Raw genomic sequence first — 18457 nt, 5'->3', positions numbered from 1 at the left:
TTGTCACTTGACCTGCGGTCAACCCTAACATGCGTACATCCAAAATCAGCAACGAAATTAGAGGCGAGCGATAACAGAGCCAAACCAATCCTAATTGATTACCAACAGTGTCAGGACTGCCATAGATTAATCTAGCTGATCAAAATTCGGCCTCCAACTCTGATCTTGTGGCCGCCCGCAAGAACAGACTTTGACACCTTAAACTAGAAGCACTCATCAAGCTTGGGCAGTCCACTGGAGAGATCCGTGCATCCTACTGCAAACGTGGATTCCTGGTAATGTTTGATTAACTTCTGACCGCCTTGCCGGCTCTTGACAGGTACGCGCCATGAGTAACTGAGCTCGCACTGCATTTCCTTTGCGGGTGCTTGGTCATGCTGAGGATGGATGCAGAGGACAGATATGTTGCAGCCAAGCGGTTTCTGTGCCACGTTTCAGCAGGAACAGGTACGACCCGTTATTGGTGCTGCCATCATCAGTGGCACAGTCAGCGATGAGAAAGTTGAAACCATAACGGAGGTTGACATTGAATTCACAGTCATTCTCGTCGTCCCCAGAGTCGGTGGTGGTGGCAGCCCTGACCTTGGTGGTGCAAGGCCAGTCGTGTGCCTTGGCGAAGTGGTCCAGGAGCATGGCCGTAGAGGTAGAGCCGACAAACCCACATGCCTTGCCGGGGCAGTGACACCGCGTGTGCAGGCATGCTGGCGGTGACAATGCTGGTCATAGTAGGTACACCTGACGGTGCAGCCATGGATGGCATTTGGGCATGGGAAGCGGATGGACTCCACCAGGTGCTCCATGGCGTGGCACCGGGTGTAGCCACCAGTGGCCACACCACACACATGGCACTTGCCGTTGCCACTGGCCTTGAGCTTGTAACGGCACACCGAACACACCGCGTGCCCTGCTTTGCACTGCATACAGGCATATAAGTCAGTTTGTGCATTAAGACAATTAGACAAATTATCACGAATGGAACAATAATATATGCATGTATGTTCAGAGGCAAAACCAGCAAGGTAATGGAGACTGTTAGTTGTTTCGTGAAAATCGTTCATATTTCTGTTGACCTTTTTACACAAGCTAGAGCATGAAACTTTCTGAAAAGAGCTGTGAAAATGCAGACGAAAATGGTTTGCGATGCTTGATGGCATGCGTGAGAGGTGTTCATCTTTTATCTCATTGTCAAGCTACAAAACCTCCAAAGCCATATGCTGGCAACAGTCTGGGCTTATTTGTTTTTCTTTGGCAATTGCTCCAGAGGATAGAAATGTAACCAATATGAAGCATGGCAGTGCTTTGAAAGGGAAATGTGGGGAATTCTCTATAAATCAGTTTATTGTGACCACTTTAGCTGTGTTTTGGAGCTTTAGAGATATTATTAAAGACTAACTAGCTAAAATGATTATTGCCGTCCAATGTCCATTGTCAAGATGTGTCCAAGATTGCGGATATTTGAATAATTAATGGTATTGAGCTATTAGCAGCTTCACATTTTAGCAGCCCACGCACCATCAGGAATTATATGGGTTAAAGCTAGGGGGCTGGATTTAAAGCTTGTTAATTAAATGTATTAGGTCAGGTTATATCCAGTGTGATCGAAAGCTCAGTAATCCAGGAAAAGGGACTCTATCGAAAGCTCAGTAATCCAGAAAAAGGGACTCTAGGAACTTTCAGAGGCTTACAAGGCAGGTTAAGGGCACTGTTGCAGAGGAATAGGGCCTTTAGTTAGTATTGGTACCTTTGATTATTTGGAGACTAGAAACAGTGGAAAGGGCAAACAATACCATAACACTGATGCTGTGGATGGCAGCGAGTTCTACACACAGATGCGCAGAACAGAAGGGTCAGTTAACTCTCAGAGAATTCCCATCGGTTGATTGCTAGGCAGAAGGTTGAGGTGCAATCCAGCAGTGCTTCTCCAAATCCGGTTTCAGAGTCACCCATTTATAACAAGAATACAATGAACAGCAAATGTGAGGCAAAGGACACGGATGCAGATTCAGAGGGCTCTCAATTGACTTACAATCAGATCCATTCAGGTTTCAAACCCTGAAGGCAAGGTGATTGATCAAGCCAGAGTGTGAAGAAGGTTTCATCAAGGACAAACTCACATTCCGTCGAAAGTCTGTGCTGTGAATTCAGGTTCAGAACTTCAGGTCCTTGCCTAAAGTTGTGCGAATGTTGCATCACAGTGATGCGCCATAGCTCATAGCCAAGACAACAAATTTGGAATGTTACTAGTCTCTAAGCACACAGTCAGTACTTAACTCCGCAGCTCGGAATGCGAGTCCGGTGTGTTAAAATTCCGGTGCTTAGTATTGGTACTCCGAGAGTTTGGCCGATCGATTGCAGGAATCGTGGCTCTTCTTATCAATGCATTGGTTAATCCATGGGTTTGATTAACTACGGTACTATTCGACGCATGGATGGGATGATCGGATTCGATTGGTTAAAAGGTTAGGGATCTGTAATCTATTCGACGCGTGGGCAGGGACGACGACGATCCTAGGGCGCGCGCGCGCGTACCTGGAAGATTTGCAGCTCGCTCCGGTCGCATCGGCGACGGCGACGGCGGCATTGCGGCATCGGGGGAGGCCGCGGCGAGTGCTCGTGGTACTGAGAGTTAACTGAAGAGTTGGAAAATGACAATGCCCTCAAACCCAGAAGAGCACCAGAGCAATTGCCAAGAAATAACTCTTTATACCTTGCCTGGATACTCTATCAGTAGTGGGTTGTTATAAGTTGGTAACTCTTCCAAATCTACCACCATCACTCAAAAAGTTATTAGTTGTTACCTGTCCAGAGCTTCGTTCCATATCAGGGCATTTGGATGCAATCGTGGACATGAATATTGGAGGCTGTAATAAGTTGGAATCACCAGACTGGGAGAACATGCCTGCGTTAAAACACTTGGGACTTGTTTATTGCAAACATCTAACATCCTTATACCTGGTACTGGTAGTCACGGGAGTTACTCCGCTCTTACCACGGTTGAAATTCGATACTGCCCATCCATAAATATGAAGCCTCTTTACAATAACCTCCCACAACGGCTTGACAGGATCGAATTCAGTCACTTGTCCCTTGCTCACTCAAGAGATCCTAGAGGAGGTATTCTTCTATCTATTCCCTTACCTTTTTTTTTTCAAGCTATTATTTATTACCTAATGTTGCATCTGCTCTATGCTTGAATCTACTCCTAAAGCACTAGGACCTCTGTCTCAAAATAAGTATAGTTTTAGCTATGAACCGTGAACTGCAACATGCCAACATGCCTGTTTCCAGCATCTACTTCAATAATTATCAAAGAAGTATATATGTGTTTGAATACTCTCCAATAAATCTTTACCATCAATGGCATGGAAATGTTTCTATTGCAATGTGCAATCCATTATGTGCTGTAGCCAAACATTACTATAAGTTAATTCATTTACCTTTTTGACCATGTGGGGCAGTAGATGTACATAGAGAATCCTTACAGTGTTCTCCATCTGCAGGTCCTAAACTAATGGACCCAAAATCGTGGAAATATGCTCTTCCTTCGTGAAAAAATTGATCCATCTTGCATCACAAAAAGTTCCGGAGTAGGGATCTCTCCTGATACCCTTGAGGTTTGACTGACACCAACAACCTAGTTTCATAGGCTGCAAAACTGAGTTTAGTTTCTGCTTCTTTCTTTCATTGACTGTGTGCTTTCATGCAGCATCCTTCCTGGACGATACGAAGCATCGACTTAATCTTCGAGTATTATCAGGTTCATGGGAATTTCCTACGTTAGGCAAAGTTGTGATGAAGGCGTGTTCAAGTGCTGAGATGTGACAGCATGAAATCGAAGCTGGAGAAACTCCACCTGTGATTTAATTACTTTATGCTTACTGAATTGTTAACAAGGCTGTAAGTAAGTATTCTACCGGATCTTCAGCTCTCCATAACGTCCCCAAGTTATGGATCACACTCCTGTGTGTTGCCTTGGCGTCCGTTTGCATTTGGTGCTCACAACATCAGCTTGCCAATGAAATCATTCAGTTGTGTGCACTTGAATGGTATTAGGTACCTCTTTCCGAGACATGTATTCCTCCCTGCCATGAGATACAAATGATGCATATGACCCTCCCTTAGTCGTGAGGACATATAATAATTATCATATGAGTTGGTGATAGGTAAGCTAAGCTGAGCGATGAATTCACATTAAATCGCTTATAATTTGGGACAATTTCAACACTTTGGCTACATTATATTTCATGGAATAGATTATAGATAGCAATGTTCAGAAGAGTGGGGCCAAGCAGACATACACAAAGCACTACTGCTTCGTGACTTGTTAAAGCGATAGTGTTGCTAGCTAAGATCCTCGTCATTCCATCAGACTTTTGTATGAACCAATTTCAATTTTTTACTAATTCAGCCAAACATGGAGGTAATAAAACATATTCTAGCTAATATAATTGTCACCGGCATTTGCAACCACTCTGCCACCCAATCAGACGATTGATGTCTACAGAATGGGATATGCTAGCATGTGATTCTTAGTTTGGATACAAGACATGTTGTACTAGCCTAACAACAACAACAACAACAACAACAACAACAACAACAACAACAACAACAACAACAACAACAGGTAACTACTGCAGATTGATGATGCTGATGCAGACATTGACCTGGATAGGATCCTCCTTATTCTTGTCTCCAAGAACGGAATGTGGCACAACGAAGTGGGAGCAGTCAGCAGGGTCAGTAGGCCCATTGGGGAGGTCCATGCATTCCACATTGATCTCAGATTCCAGAGAATGGCTGGCCAGGAACTTATGGCGCTCACAACGGTCATAGACTACCAGTGAGCAGCTGAGCACACATCTTAGTATTTCTGAGGGTGACCCCTGACCAATGAGGTGCACGGAGATGGCACGGCCGAGCGACTGCCTTGTCACATTCAGGAGGAACAGGTATTTATTGCTACTGATGGTGGTGGTAGTGTTTCCATGATTGTCGTCCTCAGCGCAGTCAGCAAGGAGGAAGTTGAAGCCATCATAGAGGCAGATACTGTGCATCTCAAACACACTGATATTGGTGGGGGAAGGCCAGCCATGTGCACCGGTCAAGTGGTCAAGGAGCGCATCTGTGGAACCAAAAAAGCTACATTCCTTGCTCGGGCAGTGGTACGGTGCATATGGACACGTCTTGCAGTGGCCATGGTGGTCGTAGTAGGCTGGCCTGGTGTTGCAGCCATAGGCCGCGTTCGGACATGGGACGCGGATGGAGTCCACTAGGCGCTCCATGGCATGGCACCTGTGGTAGTTGCTTGTGGCAGTGCCACATACATGGCACTTGCCCGCTGGCACAAGCTTGTCACGGCATGACGAACACACCACATGGCCCTCGTTACACTGCAGAAGTATACATCAGCATGTGTAATCAAGTTGAAATTATCCATGAACAAATAAACACTATAAACATCTATGGCCAAAGATAAAACCAGAGGTAACCGAGAACTTTCAAAAGGTACATTCAAAGAAAATTCTTTTTTTAGCCAGATTATGTTGGGAGTTCAGTAATTTGTGAGCTATATCTCGAAATGTCTATGCTTGATACGCAATCAGTTTTTAGCCAAATGGCAAACTATGACATTGACAAGTTCCACTGTCATGTGATCAATGCTTAGGATTTGTTTGTAAATATGTTCCTTTTTATGTCATAATTGCTCTGTCATATAAAAAGGTAATGAATATGGAGCACAGTACTGTTATAACATTGAAATCAGGGGAAGTGTCTCTAGATTAGTATGGAGCACGGTACTGGGTGTTTCGGGAAACTTGATCTGAGATGTAACACCGACAAACAGACCCCACATGTTATTGAGACGCCGAATTAAATAAATCCTGGCATATCGTGAAATCTTCCGGTCTGTTTGTGTGCAGATAATAGCCTAATATACGAATTTCAGTGGAGGTAGAGGCTAACAGTTGGATTTAAGAGGCACTGTTGAAAGTTGAAACTGAGTATAATTAACTAATTATCATCCAGTAGGCACAGATAACGAAGAAAAACAGATGAGGACAGGGGGGAAAGGGGACTGGCAGTTTTAAGAGGCTTGGCTGAGATGGTAACGGCATTGCTGCTGAGAAATATGTGCCTTCAGCTAATATGGGTACTTTTGATGTTCTAGGACTAGAGCTAGTGGTATGGGCAGGCAATCATAACATCGATGGAGTTTGGAGAAGTCCAATTCCAAATTAAGTGTTTGGAGAATGAGGATTTTGTTTGTTGGAGGGAGAGAGCTCCTGTCTAAGCCAGTTTGATGACAATGATCAGGAACAACACTGACTCCTGCACCACAAAACATTAGGTGCAAGATAACAGAATCTTACCTCATTACAGGAGTCTGGATTTTAAAAAGAGGCTATGGTCTTTTAGATAAATTCACAGGAATTTGGAATCCGTGCCAGGAAATAGTAGAAAGTTTGACAGGGGACTGCCCTTTTTGAAATCCGAATTTTAAAAAGAGGCTAGAGTTGTTGCTGCTATGCAATTTGCAGGGATAGAAATGATGCTTTGGCTTTGTGCAATGTGATGTGACGGCATCCATGAGCCACGAATACTTATATTTCATAATGTAGCATGTCTGCAGTCGTATTTGCTGAAAGAAAGTGTCCTATGGCTTCAGCTAGTGGAAACGTTTCTTGAATGTCAAAAATGTGCCCCCTTTCAAAAGGAGCCGCTGGAAATCAGGTTGCTAGGGTACTCATACTAGACCGCTGTGTACTGGTTGCAGTTGCAGGACTTGGGTTCCAGGGCAATGCGTGGGGCGCGTGTAGGGTTTAGGGTGTACCTGGAAGATGGGGGGCTTGAGCGGGTGGTAGCAGGCGCCGCAGTCGAGGGCGTCGGCGTCCTCCACCGACATGTACCCGACCGCCGCCGCTGCGCCCGCCGGCAGCGGCCCGGACGATCCCTTCTCCTTCTCCTTCTCCATCTCCTTCTCCTTCTCCTTGTTGTGGGCGCCACCAGCGCATCCCGAAGAAGGGAAAGGCAGCTTCTGCCGTTTGAGGCGCATCCCTGATTTCCTCAAGGGTTCAGCTCTACGGCTACACAGCTCGCTGGAGCAACCTCTGAAGATGCCGAGTTCTTGTCGGGTTTATTTCCTTTTTTCTCCGTTCCGTTCGTCCGTCTCCTCAGGTGAAAAAAAAAAGGAAAGGGCAGGGGGCAAAAGTGGAAGAGTTTTTTTTTTTTTGGTGACTATGTGGAAGAGAATTTGGTTTTTCATTTTTTTCTGATTTTAAAAAACACTGAATGGCACTTTTGTGGGCTGCTCATGTTTCTTAAATAGCGATAGCGAAACCCATTGCGGGATGGCAAAACAGTGAAGCGCACTTCACATAGGCTTTAGTTCGTAAAAAATTTTAAGCGTCACATCGAATCTTTGGTCGCATATATAGAGCATTAAATATAAACGAAAATAAAAACTAATTGCATAGTTTACCTGTAATTTGTGAGATAATCTTTTAAGCCTAGTTACTTCGTGATTGCACAATGTTTATCAAATAAAAACAAAAGCGCTACGGTAGCCAAAAACCAAAAATTTTGCAAACTAAATAAGGCCATAATAACAAGATTCCAATTTTCTTAGCTAAGGTGTGTTTTTCAGTTTCACCCTGCAAACTTCTGCAACTGATGATGCCGAGCTCCACCTGGCACGACAGAAAATTTCAAGAATTTTTGGAAGGTTCAAATCTCATTCAAAAGTTTTCCATGACATCTGAACATGAATCCACATAAGAATTCCTTCCCAATTTATATAGAACAGGTTCTTTTCATACAAACTGAACTTAGATTTCTCCATATGGTCTTTGCATGCCAAACTGTAGTACAGCATTAGCAAACAAATTCTTTAGTGTTCACATGCACATACCGCGAATTTTCCAGAGAAAAAATATAATACCCGTACAACAATGCAAGAGAAGAAAAATTCAAAGGTAAACTGGGACAATTGGAGCCTCGTTCTAGCTACAGGACTAGGCATAATATATGTAAGTCCAAAGAACAGCATGAGTTCAGTAAGAGTTACAAGTAACAAGATCCCTTATTCAGTTATTCTACAGTGTCTTCAGTCCTCACAACAGGGGAGCATAAGGGATTCATAACTTTGTCTACTAGCACGAACATAAACTGTTCAACAAATGACCACAACATATAAACAACAGTAGTTATATAAGCTTCTGCCTATTATCGGCTCTAAGGTATCTGCCTGGAAGTGTCATATATGAGCCAAATATGGGGGTTGCGCAGACTAATTACAGAACCAAGTGGAACTCCTGATCTGTGACTATGATAGTCGTCATGAAAATATCAGGAAAGAGCATTCCTCCATGGCTTTGTGTCAGGTGCAAGGAGTGCTTGTTTCAGCCTAGGCATGTGGTGGCTATTTATTCAGCAGAGTGGAGAACCCTTGGTGGATAAGTGGAAAAAGCTCAAAGCTTTCAACCATGGGACATGAGGTCCTTGACGCCAACCCTGCTACCGCCTGCATGAGTTGCTGCCAGACTTTGCTTCTTCTAAGGTCCGATTTACATACTGTTGCAACATCACTGCTTGAGGGCCTGGTCTCACAATATTCACATCGCCCCACTGGGAACATGGATCACTGAACCACCTCTTCCTACCTGTGCACCAGGCACCAGGAACTGTTCCATGGCTCCAACGCTTGAGTATGTTGCTGTCGATCTGGTCCAGCAGAGGATCATTCTCCTGAAACGGCCTTGCAAAAGGTGCCCCACTATCCACCATGTGGCCGTAATGTTCTCTGCTCAGGAAAAGGGGCTTTGCCTCAGCGGAATCATCCCGCACCATGAACCTCAAGTCGTTGTTCACAGTGAAATTGCGGAAGTCCAGCGAGTTGCAGATGACTGACTGGAAATATCCTTCCTGGGGTTGTATTACGTTGTGGAAGTACATGAGAAGAATCCGAGGGAGATTCTCCCAAGCAAGAATGCAGTACTCTATAAATCGCCGGTTTAATATGACCCATGGAGAACCTATTAATAAGGACATAAATTGGTGAGGAAATTATTAAGACCAATGGAAACAAACCAAGCACAGAGAGCAAGAAATGCCTGTAAAGAACTTAAAAGCCTCAGGAGCTGGTCGTTTCTGTGTTCCTCGAAAGAAGTTGGTCCTCCCTGACAAGTAAATTCCAGCATCAACTATAATTTGTTGCACTTTCTCAGGTCTGCATCGAAATTTTGATCAGTAACAATGCTGCCAACAGCTAAAATTATTTGCAAATTTAGATGCTCGTGCTCCATACTCTTTTGATTCAATGTCACCCATGTGGTCAATGAAGTTAAGATCCCTTGGAACAGAAGAAAGGACATGAATCAGGTCTGCGACAGGGAGATAACATAAAGATTTAATGATCTCCATTAATTAATGAGGACAATCACAAAATGATGACTTGCTGGAATAATTAATGAAGCACCCAAGCAGATTTCTGTAAAAGATTATATCTTTTATGTGTAGAACCAGAATAAGCATGATATATTCTAGCACTCAAGAGTGATGTATAACAGAATTTGCAATCATGCACATCATTGGCATAGGCTCTACAACAGACCTATATATTAGGGTGTGCTCTTTAACAGATATAAGTATAGCAGCAGCACAAGTTTTGGCATGTGCATTACTAATAATCAATAAATAAGGGGAGCTTCAATCTATTATTACTGACAGTACAACTTTCAATGCAAAGTAAGACTGACAGTATGCCTAATAGGCAATTGGAATCATATGAAATGTACATGGTTGACACATGACTGGTTGTGCAGCTCTTCCAAGTTCTAAGTATTTGTTATTTGCTATCAGTCAGGACAAACAAAGAGAACTTACATTTCCATTCAATATCATAGCTAGAAGACTAGCTGCAACTTCCATATAATAAAGGAAGAAGACTCCCAAGTGAGATCTTTTTTAACCTAGATTGGACCAACTAATCCAACCAATTACAAACCCCCCATGTGCCACATTCCAAGACCACAAAGTGAAATTTATGCAGGAAAAGAGAGAATTTTTTTTCCTGATCTAGAGATGCATAGATGCCAGTGTTGCCCTACCATCCTGTGTGACGAGGGGGTAATCTGCGGCATTGAGGGTGAGGAACCAATCCCAGTCGGCGTGGAGTCGGAGCAGCACGGCCGCAGCGCGGAGCGTGCCGGCGAGCCCGGAGGACCCCACGGGCGTCCCGGCGGTGGGTTTGCCGACAACAGCAACGTTCTCGAATGCTCCGACAGCGGGTGCAGCGGCGACGACCCCGGCGGCGAGGCTCAGGCGCTCGTCGTCGGGCGCGTCGGCGGAGAGGTGGAGCACGTACCGGTTACGCGGGTGGTAGACCGCGAGGAGGAGCCTGAGGAGGCGGCGCCCGTCGCCGCGCGCGCCGATTAGGAGGTACGCGAGGCAGGGCGGCGCGTCGGGCCCGCGGCGGACGGCGGAAGCGGCAGCGGCGGTGTAAGGCAGGACGACGCTCGGGAGGCGGAGGCGCGGCGCGGAGAGGAAGAGGAGGATGAGCGAGATGAGGAAGGAGACGGACGCCAGCGCCAGGAAGAGGACCCGCCGCCACCGCTCGCCGGGGAGCCAGCCCCCTGCGGCCCCTCTCGCGGTCCCCATTCCCATGCCTACGGAGGGTGGCGGGGGCGGGAGAGGAACGAGGGCGTTGGATCAATTGCGCTTCAGAACGAGGCTATGGCGTGGCGGATCGGCTCGCCGGCGGTGAGTCGCCGGAGGGTTAGATGCGGCGGCGCGACGTGGAGCATGGAGTATCGCAACTTTTTGTCTTGGTTTGTGCGAGTGGGCGGAGTTCTCGGGGAGCGTGTGGAAGGTGGGCCGTGGGCCTGATCTAGCTTGAAGTCACAATTTTGGAGCCCAAGCTCTACCAATAGACCCACCTACGTGTACTTTCCCTAACTAAAAAAAAAGAAAAAGAAAAATGCCAATTTCACCTCCTTGGTATTGCACGAATCTTATTTATCTCTCTCGAGTTTCAATCCAAGAGAACTTGTTTGACTTAAATTAGCCTAAAATAGATTGGGTTGGCTAGGTATGTAGCTAACAACTACTCCATTTATCCTAATATATAAGATGTAACCATGTTTTATTAAACTCCTATAATACAAGGAGTGTTCTTTTTAGATGCACATACATCCATGCAGATGTATTAGTGTCGAGAGAGAACTAAATATGTTCATTGGTTTTTGAATCAAAGGGGGGTGTGGAAGACTAGGGCAAAAGGCTTAGTTCACATATTACTATATTAGCCCTCTCATTTGATTGCACTAGAGCTATTTTTCCACTAGCTAACGTTTAGCCTTTGTATCCAACATGTCCTCAACTAGCCTTCGCTTGTTACTCTTAGAGTTTGTTGACTCCTATATGGCTTGGTGCAGCGAGGATCATTGAGCGGAGGTTGGTGATTGTCTCCGGCTCCGATCGTGGTGATTGTGAGGGGTTTTTGAGCCTTTCTCGTCGGAGTTCATAAAAGACATCTCTAGTGGATTGCTCGTTGCCTGTGTGACCCTCATCTTGTGTTGGTTGTGTGGCGCTCTAGTGAGGGTTAGCGTGTGAGGCCATTAAGATCATAGACCTCCAACTGAGTGTGTTGCCACAACAAGGACTAACTTACCGACAAACAAGTAAATCTTGGTAAAAAATCATTGTGCTAATCATTGATTCCAAGGTGATTAGTCTTCTTTGGTATTTACTCATATTGTGATTGATTGGATCATTCCTATTGTTGTGGTATATCACTCTACCACTCTCTTGCATTACTTTGTGTATCTAGCTTGTGGTAGTTGTAACTAGTTGTGTAGTTTAGCTTTCTAGTTTCTCCTTGCTCTAGGCTAGCTAAACTAGTGTAGAGAGTAGAGACTTAGCTCTTGAGTACTTAGAGATCTTATTTGACTAGAATTATTGGTAGGTGGCTTGCTCTTTTAGTAGGCTAGCGCAACACTCGTTTGGCCTTTTTGTTTTTCTAACAAGCTTGTTTAAGTGTTGTTGTAGACTTTTTATAAAGCTATTCGCCTTCTCTAGCCATTAGGATCTTTCATATGTGTACACCATCATGTGCATGTGTGTTAGCATTTTACAAATTATTTTCAAGGGATTAGCCTCTCAACTTGCCACGTCACTCGATCCTAACACGCATGCAAAGTTAGATCACTCAAGTGGCATTAGATGACCGATATGCAAACAAGTTGCCCCCCTTGATAGTACGACCATCTATCCTAAACTCGGACATCAACTTCTCTACTCACTTATGACCGATGAAATAAAATGTTCTACAAATATACCTTGCCTTGTCCATTCCATTCCATCTCCTCTGATGTTGTGCAACACATGCACCAACCAATCACAATGTTCTACTTCATATCATCGTGTGACTGTATTGGTTCATCGATCTTGACCTCACTTGCTCTTTACCATTGCCTCAGTCCATCGATGTCAGGTCTTGCTCAAGCTTCATTATCACATGCGATTCCTCGCTTCAAAGCCTCTGACTCGTCCTTCACACTTGCAACCGGTCCATCGAGCCAAGCCTTATCTTAATCTTCTCTGCCTTAGTCACATGACTTCATGTCATGTCTTATATGCAATGTGCTCCTCCATCATATATTCACCTATGGACTAATCATCTGTGTATCTTACACAAACACTATTAGTCCACCTAAGTTGTCATTCAATTACCAAAATCAAACAAGGACCTTTCAGCAGGAAGGACGACGAGGACCAGACCTCCTTGTTCAGCTCGGACGAGGACGAGGACGAGTATGTTGAGGAGGTGTAGGATGACATGGCGACATGGACTCAGAGATCCACCGCTGCGAGATCCACGACCAACATGGAGTTCGCAGCCATGACGGACAGGGCATGAAGGTCGCATCCACCGTGTGCTCACGGGGTCTTGGTGGGAGAGCGGAAGAAGATAAAAAGGGTGTTTTGGTCATTGTCTAACAACTTTAATGGTCTTTAGTCCCTTGAACCAAAAGGGTAGGAGACTAGAGTTTAGTTCTTGTTTTAGCCTCTAGTGTCTAATCTCTCTAACCAAACAAGGCCTACCCTGACTAACCAGTCAAAAAATATTTTAAAAATATAAAGATTTACATTACCTTTTAAGAATGCTTGAACCCAAAATGCTATGAGCAAAACAAAACTTTCTATTTCATGGAATGCTTGAACCCAACACAACACAGATCTGCAAAACAAAGCAACAAAAGAAGGGGAACATAGCATAGCATGCTTTATCTAGCTTTGCTTGCTTGCCTGCCTGCCTGGTCATCTCACCATGATTTCTACTGTTGCCTAGTTGTGCCATTGTGTGGTGCCATCTCCTCCCAAAATTACACGCCAAACCAAAGTTTTTTAAAAAAACCATCTATAGTATTTTCCAGCTACAAAAATCTGAAATCGGAAGGAAGAAACTCGCATATAAATATCCCAGAGATAATTTTACTTGCCCAGCCTGACCTAAAACCCTCCCTCACCTCACCTTATCTTCTCATCGCCTCGCCTCCCCCCCACCCGGCTTCCTCGAATCCTTCTACTGCTGCCGCTGTTTTCTTGCTTCGTTGCGTGCTGGCGGAGCAAGAGGCGGCCATGGCCACCACCACCGACGCCGCCGACCCAGTCGCGCCTCCTGTGGAGGAAGAGAGCGCTGCCCCGGCGGCCGCCGAGGAGGAGCCGCCCAAGAAAGTCGAGGAGGCTGTGGCCACCACCGACGCCGCCCCAGTCGCGCCCGCGCCCGCGCCCGTGGAGGACGAAACCCCGGCCCCGGCGGCGGCGGCGGCGGCGGCCGAGGAGGAGTCCACCAAGAAAGTCGAGGCGGCGGCGGCGGAGGAGGTGGAGGAGGATAAGGAGGCGCCGGCGAAGGTAGTGGCGGGTGGGGGAGAGGGGGAGGAGGAGGAGGACGTGAGATTGGAGGGGGAAAGTGAGGGTTTGGGGGGTCCGGAGGCCGAGAATGGCCAGGCGGAGGGTGTCGGAGGAGGACACGATGTCGGGGAGGTAAAAGAGGCGGAGGAGGATGATAAAGGTGGAAATTTGGGCGTGGCGGAGGCCGAGAAGGATGGCGGCGGCGAGGAATTGGCGTCGGAGGACGGGGAGGCAGCCCCTTCTGGGGCCGAGCCCGTGCCGGTGGTGGAGTCCAAGTCGGAGAACGGCGAATTGGGGGAGGGCGATCCTTCTCTGGCTTTCCATGATGCACTGGAAGGTGATGAGAAGGGCGAATTGCAGAAGGAGGAGCAGCAGGAGGATGAGGAGGAAAGAGGTGCTGCACTTGAGGTAGAGGTTGTGGATAAGGTGGCAGATGACGCCGAGGCGCCGGTGGCCGCGGAGAAACTGGAACCAGAAATTGAGAAGGGCGAGGAGGTAGGTTCTGGGAGTGGAGATGGCGGTGAGTTGAGCGATGAGAAGGAGGTTGAGGTCTCTCCTCCAAGCGAGGAGGTGGCGGAACCACAGGATAAGGTAGCCCCCGAAGCTAATGGTGAATTGGGTGATGAGAAGGAAGAAAGTGATGATGTGGTGGCTCTTGGAGGTGAAGAAGCCCCAGAAGAATCGACTAACAAGGATGCTGATGGTGATGATGTGGTGGCTCTTGGAGGTGAAGAAGCCCCAGAAGAATCGACTAACAAGGATGCTGATGGCGATGATGTGGTGGCTCTGGGAGGTGATGAAGCCCCAGAAGAATCAACTAAGAAGGATGCTGATGTAGAAGACGAAGCCACCAAGCCTGAGCCACCGAGTGAGGCAAGTCCAGTGGTAAGTGAGCATCCTGAATCTGATTTTGTTGCTAGTAGTCTTGATGCTAGTGGGGATGTAAACAATTCAAATGTTATACTGACCCAGGTTCTGAATGATGAAAGCATAGAGGAGCTTGCTCCTGCAACTGCTGACAGTGTGCTTGAGGATAGTCCTGAGAAGGAGCAGAATGCTGATGCCCAGACCACTGCCAGTGAAGTGGTGGAAGATGTTGGTGTCGACAAGCCCACAGAGGTTGAGAATGTTGCTGCTCCTAGTGCTGATGGTATCTTGTCTCGAGAGTTGGCTCCAGAATCAAGCAATGAAAATAAGGGTGCTGATGAGATTGAAGGCGTCACTGAGGTTGTTGATCGTGAAGAGGAGGCTGCTGATAATGACATAATTGAGGTTGTGCCAGATGATGAGGATGGGGTTGGTAATGAGGCTGACGACGATGATGACGGGGCGAACTCTGACACGAGTCCCGCACGGGTTGCAATCTTAGAGAGCTCCGAGGCCGCGAAGCAGATCATGAAGGAGCTTGCAGAAGGCTCTAGTGGTAGTGTCTCAAGAGACTTCACCAATAGCATGGATGGGCAGATTATGCTTGATGATTCTGAGGATGACGAGGATGATGATGATAATGATGATTCGGATGAGAAGGGATTTGATTCTGCTGCCTTGGCGGCCCTTCTGAAAGCAGCAACCGGTGGATCCTCAGATGGGAATATCACAGTTGCTTCACCAGATGGTTCTAGAATATTCACCATGGACCGACCTGCTGGTCTTGGTTCATCAGCCCCTTCTCTGAGGCCAACTGCACCTCGCCAACCTGCCCGGTCAAACCTATTCAGCCCCTCGGAGCTAGCAGTTACTGCTGACCCTACAGAAGAGATGACAGAGGAAGAGAAGAAGCTACACGACAAGGTTGAGTTGATTAGAGTAAAGTTTCTGCGTCTGGTTTACAGACTAGGAGCTACTCCTGAAGAAACGGTTGCGGCACAAGTGCTGTACCGTCTGAGCCTTGCTGAGGGTATCCGGCATGGTAGGCAGACAAACCGAGCATTCAGCCTTGATAATGCGCGGAGGAAAGCCTTACTTCTTGAAGCAGAGGGAAAGGAGGAACTGAACTTCTCATGCAACATACTTGTTCTAGGAAAGACTGGAGTTGGCAAAAGTGCAACTATCAACTCTATATTTGGTGAAGAGAAGTCCAAAACTGATGCCTTCAGCTCAGCAACCACTAATGTGCGGGAAATCATTGGTGATGTGGATGGTGTCAAGATTAGAATCATTGATACACCTGGCCTTCGACCCAACGTTATGGACCAAGGATCAAACAGAAAGATTCTTGCTGCTGTCAAGAAATATACCAAGAAATGTCCGCCAGATATTGTTCTATATGTGGATCGTCTGGATAGTCTTAGCCGTGATCTCAATGATTTGCCTCTTCTGAAGACCATTACTGCTGTTCTTGGCTCATCCATATGGTTCAATGCCATTGTTGCACTCACACATGCTGCCTCTGCACCTCCTGAAGGCCTCAATGGTGCTCCCATGACATATGAGGTCTTGATGGCTCAGAGATCCCACATCATCCAGCAGTCCATCAGGCAGGCTGCTGGAGATATGCGCTTGATGAACCCAGTAGCCCTTGTTGAGAACCATCCTTCATGCAGGAAAAACCGTGAGGGCCAGAAAGTGCTTCCGAATGGCCAAAGCTGGAGGCATCAGATGCTACTTTTGTGCTACTCCTCGAAGATATTATCAGAAGCCAACTCACTTCTGAAGCTTCAGGATCCTAATCCTGGAAAGCTTTTTGGCTTCCGCTTCCGCTCCCCACCTCTTCCTTTCTTGTTGTCCTCACTCTTGCAGTCTAGAGCCCACCCGAAACTTTCTGCTGAGCAGGGTGGCAATGAAGGTGATTCTGACATTGAATTGGATGACTATTCTGATGTAGAACAAGACGATGACGAAGAAGAATATGATCAGCTTCCACCTTTCAAGCCTTTGACCAAAGCTCAGCTTGCAAGGCTCACAAAGGAGCAGAAGAATGCTTATTTTGATGAGTATGACTACAGGGTCAAGCTTCTCCAGAAGAAACAATGGAAGGATGAGATCCGCAGGTTAAAGGAGATGAAGAAGAGGGGGAAAACTGATCTGGATGACTATGGGTATGCAAGTATCGGTGGTGAGAACGATCAGGATCCTCCTCCAGAGAATGTATCAGTTCCCTTACCTGACATGGTGCTGCCTCCTTCATTTGACTGTGACAATCCCACATACCGGTACCGCTTTCTGGAGCCAACTTCGACTGTCCTAGCAAGGCCTGTTTTAGATGCGCATGGATGGGATCATGACTGTGGTTATGATGGAGTGAGCGTTGAAGAGACACTAGCTATCCTTAGCAGGTTCCCAGCAAATGTAGCAGTTCAGGTCACCAAGGACAAGAAGGAATTTAGCATCCATCTGGACTCTTCCATTGCAGCAAAGCATGGAGAGAATGCATCATCGCTTGCTGGTTTTGATATCCAGACTGTTGGGCGGCAGCTTGCATATATTCTCCGTGGCGAGACAAAAATCAAGAATATCAAGAAGAACAAGACCACTGGAGGGTTCTCAGTAACTTTCCTGGGCGACATTGTGGCAACTGGACTGAAGGTCGAGGACCAGCTCTCCCTTGGGAAGAGGTTGTCACTAGTTGCCAGCACTGGCGCGATGCGAGCCCAAGGGGACACTGCATATGGAGCTAACTTGGAGGCACGTCTGAAGGACAAAGACTATCCGATTGGCCAGTCGCTCTCAACCTTGGGTCTCTCTCTGATGAAGTGGCGCCGGGACCTTGCTCTGGGCGCAAACTTGCAGTCCCAGTTCTCAATCGGAAGGGGGTCGAAGATGGCAGTTCGACTTGGTCTGAACAACAAGCTGAGTGGGCAGATCACTGTCAGGACAAGCACCTCAGAACAGGTCCAGATCGCACTCCTGGGTCTCATACCGGTTGCAGCCTCCATCTACAGGAGCTTCCGGCCCAGTGAACCGTCCTTTGCTTATTAGCTTGTCTGGAGGAGTCCCAGTTTTATTATTTCATAACCATATCGTTTCTCTTAGCAATTTTCCTTTTCATATGAACCATGTTTCCTTATGTTTTAGTTCGCTCTGTAATTCCTATCATAATTTTGGCTGAAGAGGGTTGTGAGATTTATCTGGAACTATAGCTGAATAAATAATGTCGCGGGATGTACGGTCCTTGTGGTTACCAATCTGTTATAGCGTTTTTAAGTCTGTTCTGATTATTCTTGTGATTATCAATCTATTAGTGTTTCTAAGTCTATTCTGGTTATTCTGTGAGTACTTCTGCTTTGCTACTAATGCTGATGTTGACATGTTATGATATTATTGGGAGTAGCTGGCCGAGAGCATGCAATGTATCTAGCTGTCCCAATGGTCTTTGTGATAATCTATTAGCACACATTGGTGATGCGTCATTGTATCTAGCTGACCCAGAATTGGTGATGTTTCTATTTAGGAGCACATATTCCTGCATTTGCATCATAATATTGAAGACCTGAACTCTTGGCACACGTATCAGTAGTTGAGGTGCTATCCATGATGCGTCATTGGTTTCTGCAGAAAACAACAATCCTGCTGGACGTGGAAACAGGAGTGGTAGTAGCAAATGGAT

General features: G+C 46.4%; 4 protein-coding genes across 4 annotated transcripts; 1 reads left to right on the top strand and 3 right to left on the bottom strand.

Annotated features, from left to right (window-relative positions):
• LOC110430256 lies at positions 373-2581 on the bottom strand. The gene is made up of 4 exons (XM_021447593.1): positions 2530-2581; positions 1788-1819; positions 741-914; positions 373-666 (listed from the first exon to the last, which is right to left on the bottom strand). The coding sequence occupies exons 1-4, from the start codon at positions 2579-2581 to the stop codon at positions 373-375; spliced, it is 552 nt and encodes a 183-aa protein (XP_021303268.1).
• LOC8075990 (putative E3 ubiquitin-protein ligase SINA-like 6) lies at positions 4379-7205 on the bottom strand. Its single transcript, XM_002439253.2, has 2 exons — positions 6833-7205; positions 4379-5390 (listed from the first exon to the last, which is right to left on the bottom strand). The coding sequence occupies exons 1-2, from the start codon at positions 7052-7054 to the stop codon at positions 4629-4631; spliced, it is 984 nt and encodes a 327-aa protein (XP_002439298.1). The 5' UTR covers positions 7055-7205; the 3' UTR covers positions 4379-4628.
• Positions 7967-10967, bottom strand: LOC8069512 (beta-glucuronosyltransferase GlcAT14B). Its single transcript, XM_002439252.2, has 4 exons — positions 10107-10967; positions 9305-9380; positions 9111-9226; positions 7967-9032 (listed from the first exon to the last, which is right to left on the bottom strand). Exons 1-4 carry the CDS (start codon positions 10660-10662, stop codon positions 8515-8517), a joined length of 1266 nt encoding a protein of 421 aa, XP_002439297.1. The 5' UTR covers positions 10663-10967; the 3' UTR covers positions 7967-8514.
• LOC8075989 (translocase of chloroplast 159, chloroplastic) lies at positions 13495-18104 on the top strand. The gene is made up of 2 exons (XM_002440566.2): positions 13495-14796; positions 14884-18104. The coding sequence occupies exons 1-2, from the start codon at positions 13639-13641 to the stop codon at positions 17827-17829; spliced, it is 4104 nt and encodes a 1367-aa protein (XP_002440611.1). The 5' UTR covers positions 13495-13638; the 3' UTR covers positions 17830-18104.

The sequence above is a fragment of the Sorghum bicolor genome, chromosome 9 (assembly GCF_000003195.3).
Source record: "Sorghum bicolor cultivar BTx623 chromosome 9, Sorghum_bicolor_NCBIv3, whole genome shotgun sequence".
Taxonomy (NCBI): Eukaryota; Viridiplantae; Streptophyta; class Magnoliopsida; order Poales; family Poaceae; genus Sorghum; species Sorghum bicolor.
The sequence above is the reverse complement of the archived record's forward strand: the minus strand, read 5'-3'. Positions and strand labels throughout refer to the sequence as shown.

What these genes read in the sequence shown, in the direction of transcription:
- LOC110430256 (XM_021447593.1), bottom strand. Translation starts at nt 2,581, where the DNA reads ATGCCGCCGTCGCCGTCGCCGATGCGACCGGAGCGAGCTGCAAATCTT. An exon ending in GCGAGCTGCAAATCTTCCAG is followed by an intron (nt 1,820 to 2,529) that starts GTACGCGCGCGC and finishes ATCTGTGTGTAG; the next exon opens with AACTCGCTGCCATCCACAGC. An exon ending in TCCACAGCATCAGTGTTATG is followed by an intron (nt 915 to 1,787) that starts GTATTGTTTGCC and finishes GCCTGTATGCAG; the next exon opens with TGCAAAGCAGGGCACGCGGT.
- LOC8075990 (XM_002439253.2), bottom strand. Translation starts at nt 7,054, where the DNA reads ATGCGCCTCAAACGGCAGAAGCTGCCTTTCCCTTCTTCGGGATGCGCT. An exon ending in TCAAGCCCCCCATCTTCCAG is followed by an intron (nt 5,391 to 6,832) that starts GTACACCCTAAA and finishes ATACTTCTGCAG; the next exon opens with TGTAACGAGGGCCATGTGGT.
- LOC8069512 (XM_002439252.2), bottom strand. Translation starts at nt 10,662, where the DNA reads ATGGGAATGGGGACCGCGAGAGGGGCCGCAGGGGGCTGGCTCCCCGGC. An exon ending in CCCCCTCGTCACACAGGATG is followed by an intron (nt 9,381 to 10,106) that starts GTAGGGCAACAC and finishes TCCCTGTCGCAG; the next exon opens with ACCTGATTCATGTCCTTTCT. An exon ending in GGTGACATTGAATCAAAAGA is followed by an intron (nt 9,227 to 9,304) that starts GTATGGAGCACG and finishes ATTTCGATGCAG; the next exon opens with ACCTGAGAAAGTGCAACAAA.
- LOC8075989 (XM_002440566.2), top strand. Translation starts at nt 13,639, where the DNA reads ATGGCCACCACCACCGACGCCGCCGACCCAGTCGCGCCTCCTGTGGAG. An exon ending in CGAGTGAGGCAAGTCCAGTG is followed by an intron (nt 14,797 to 14,883) that starts GTAAGTGAGCAT and finishes ATACTGACCCAG; the next exon opens with GTTCTGAATGATGAAAGCAT.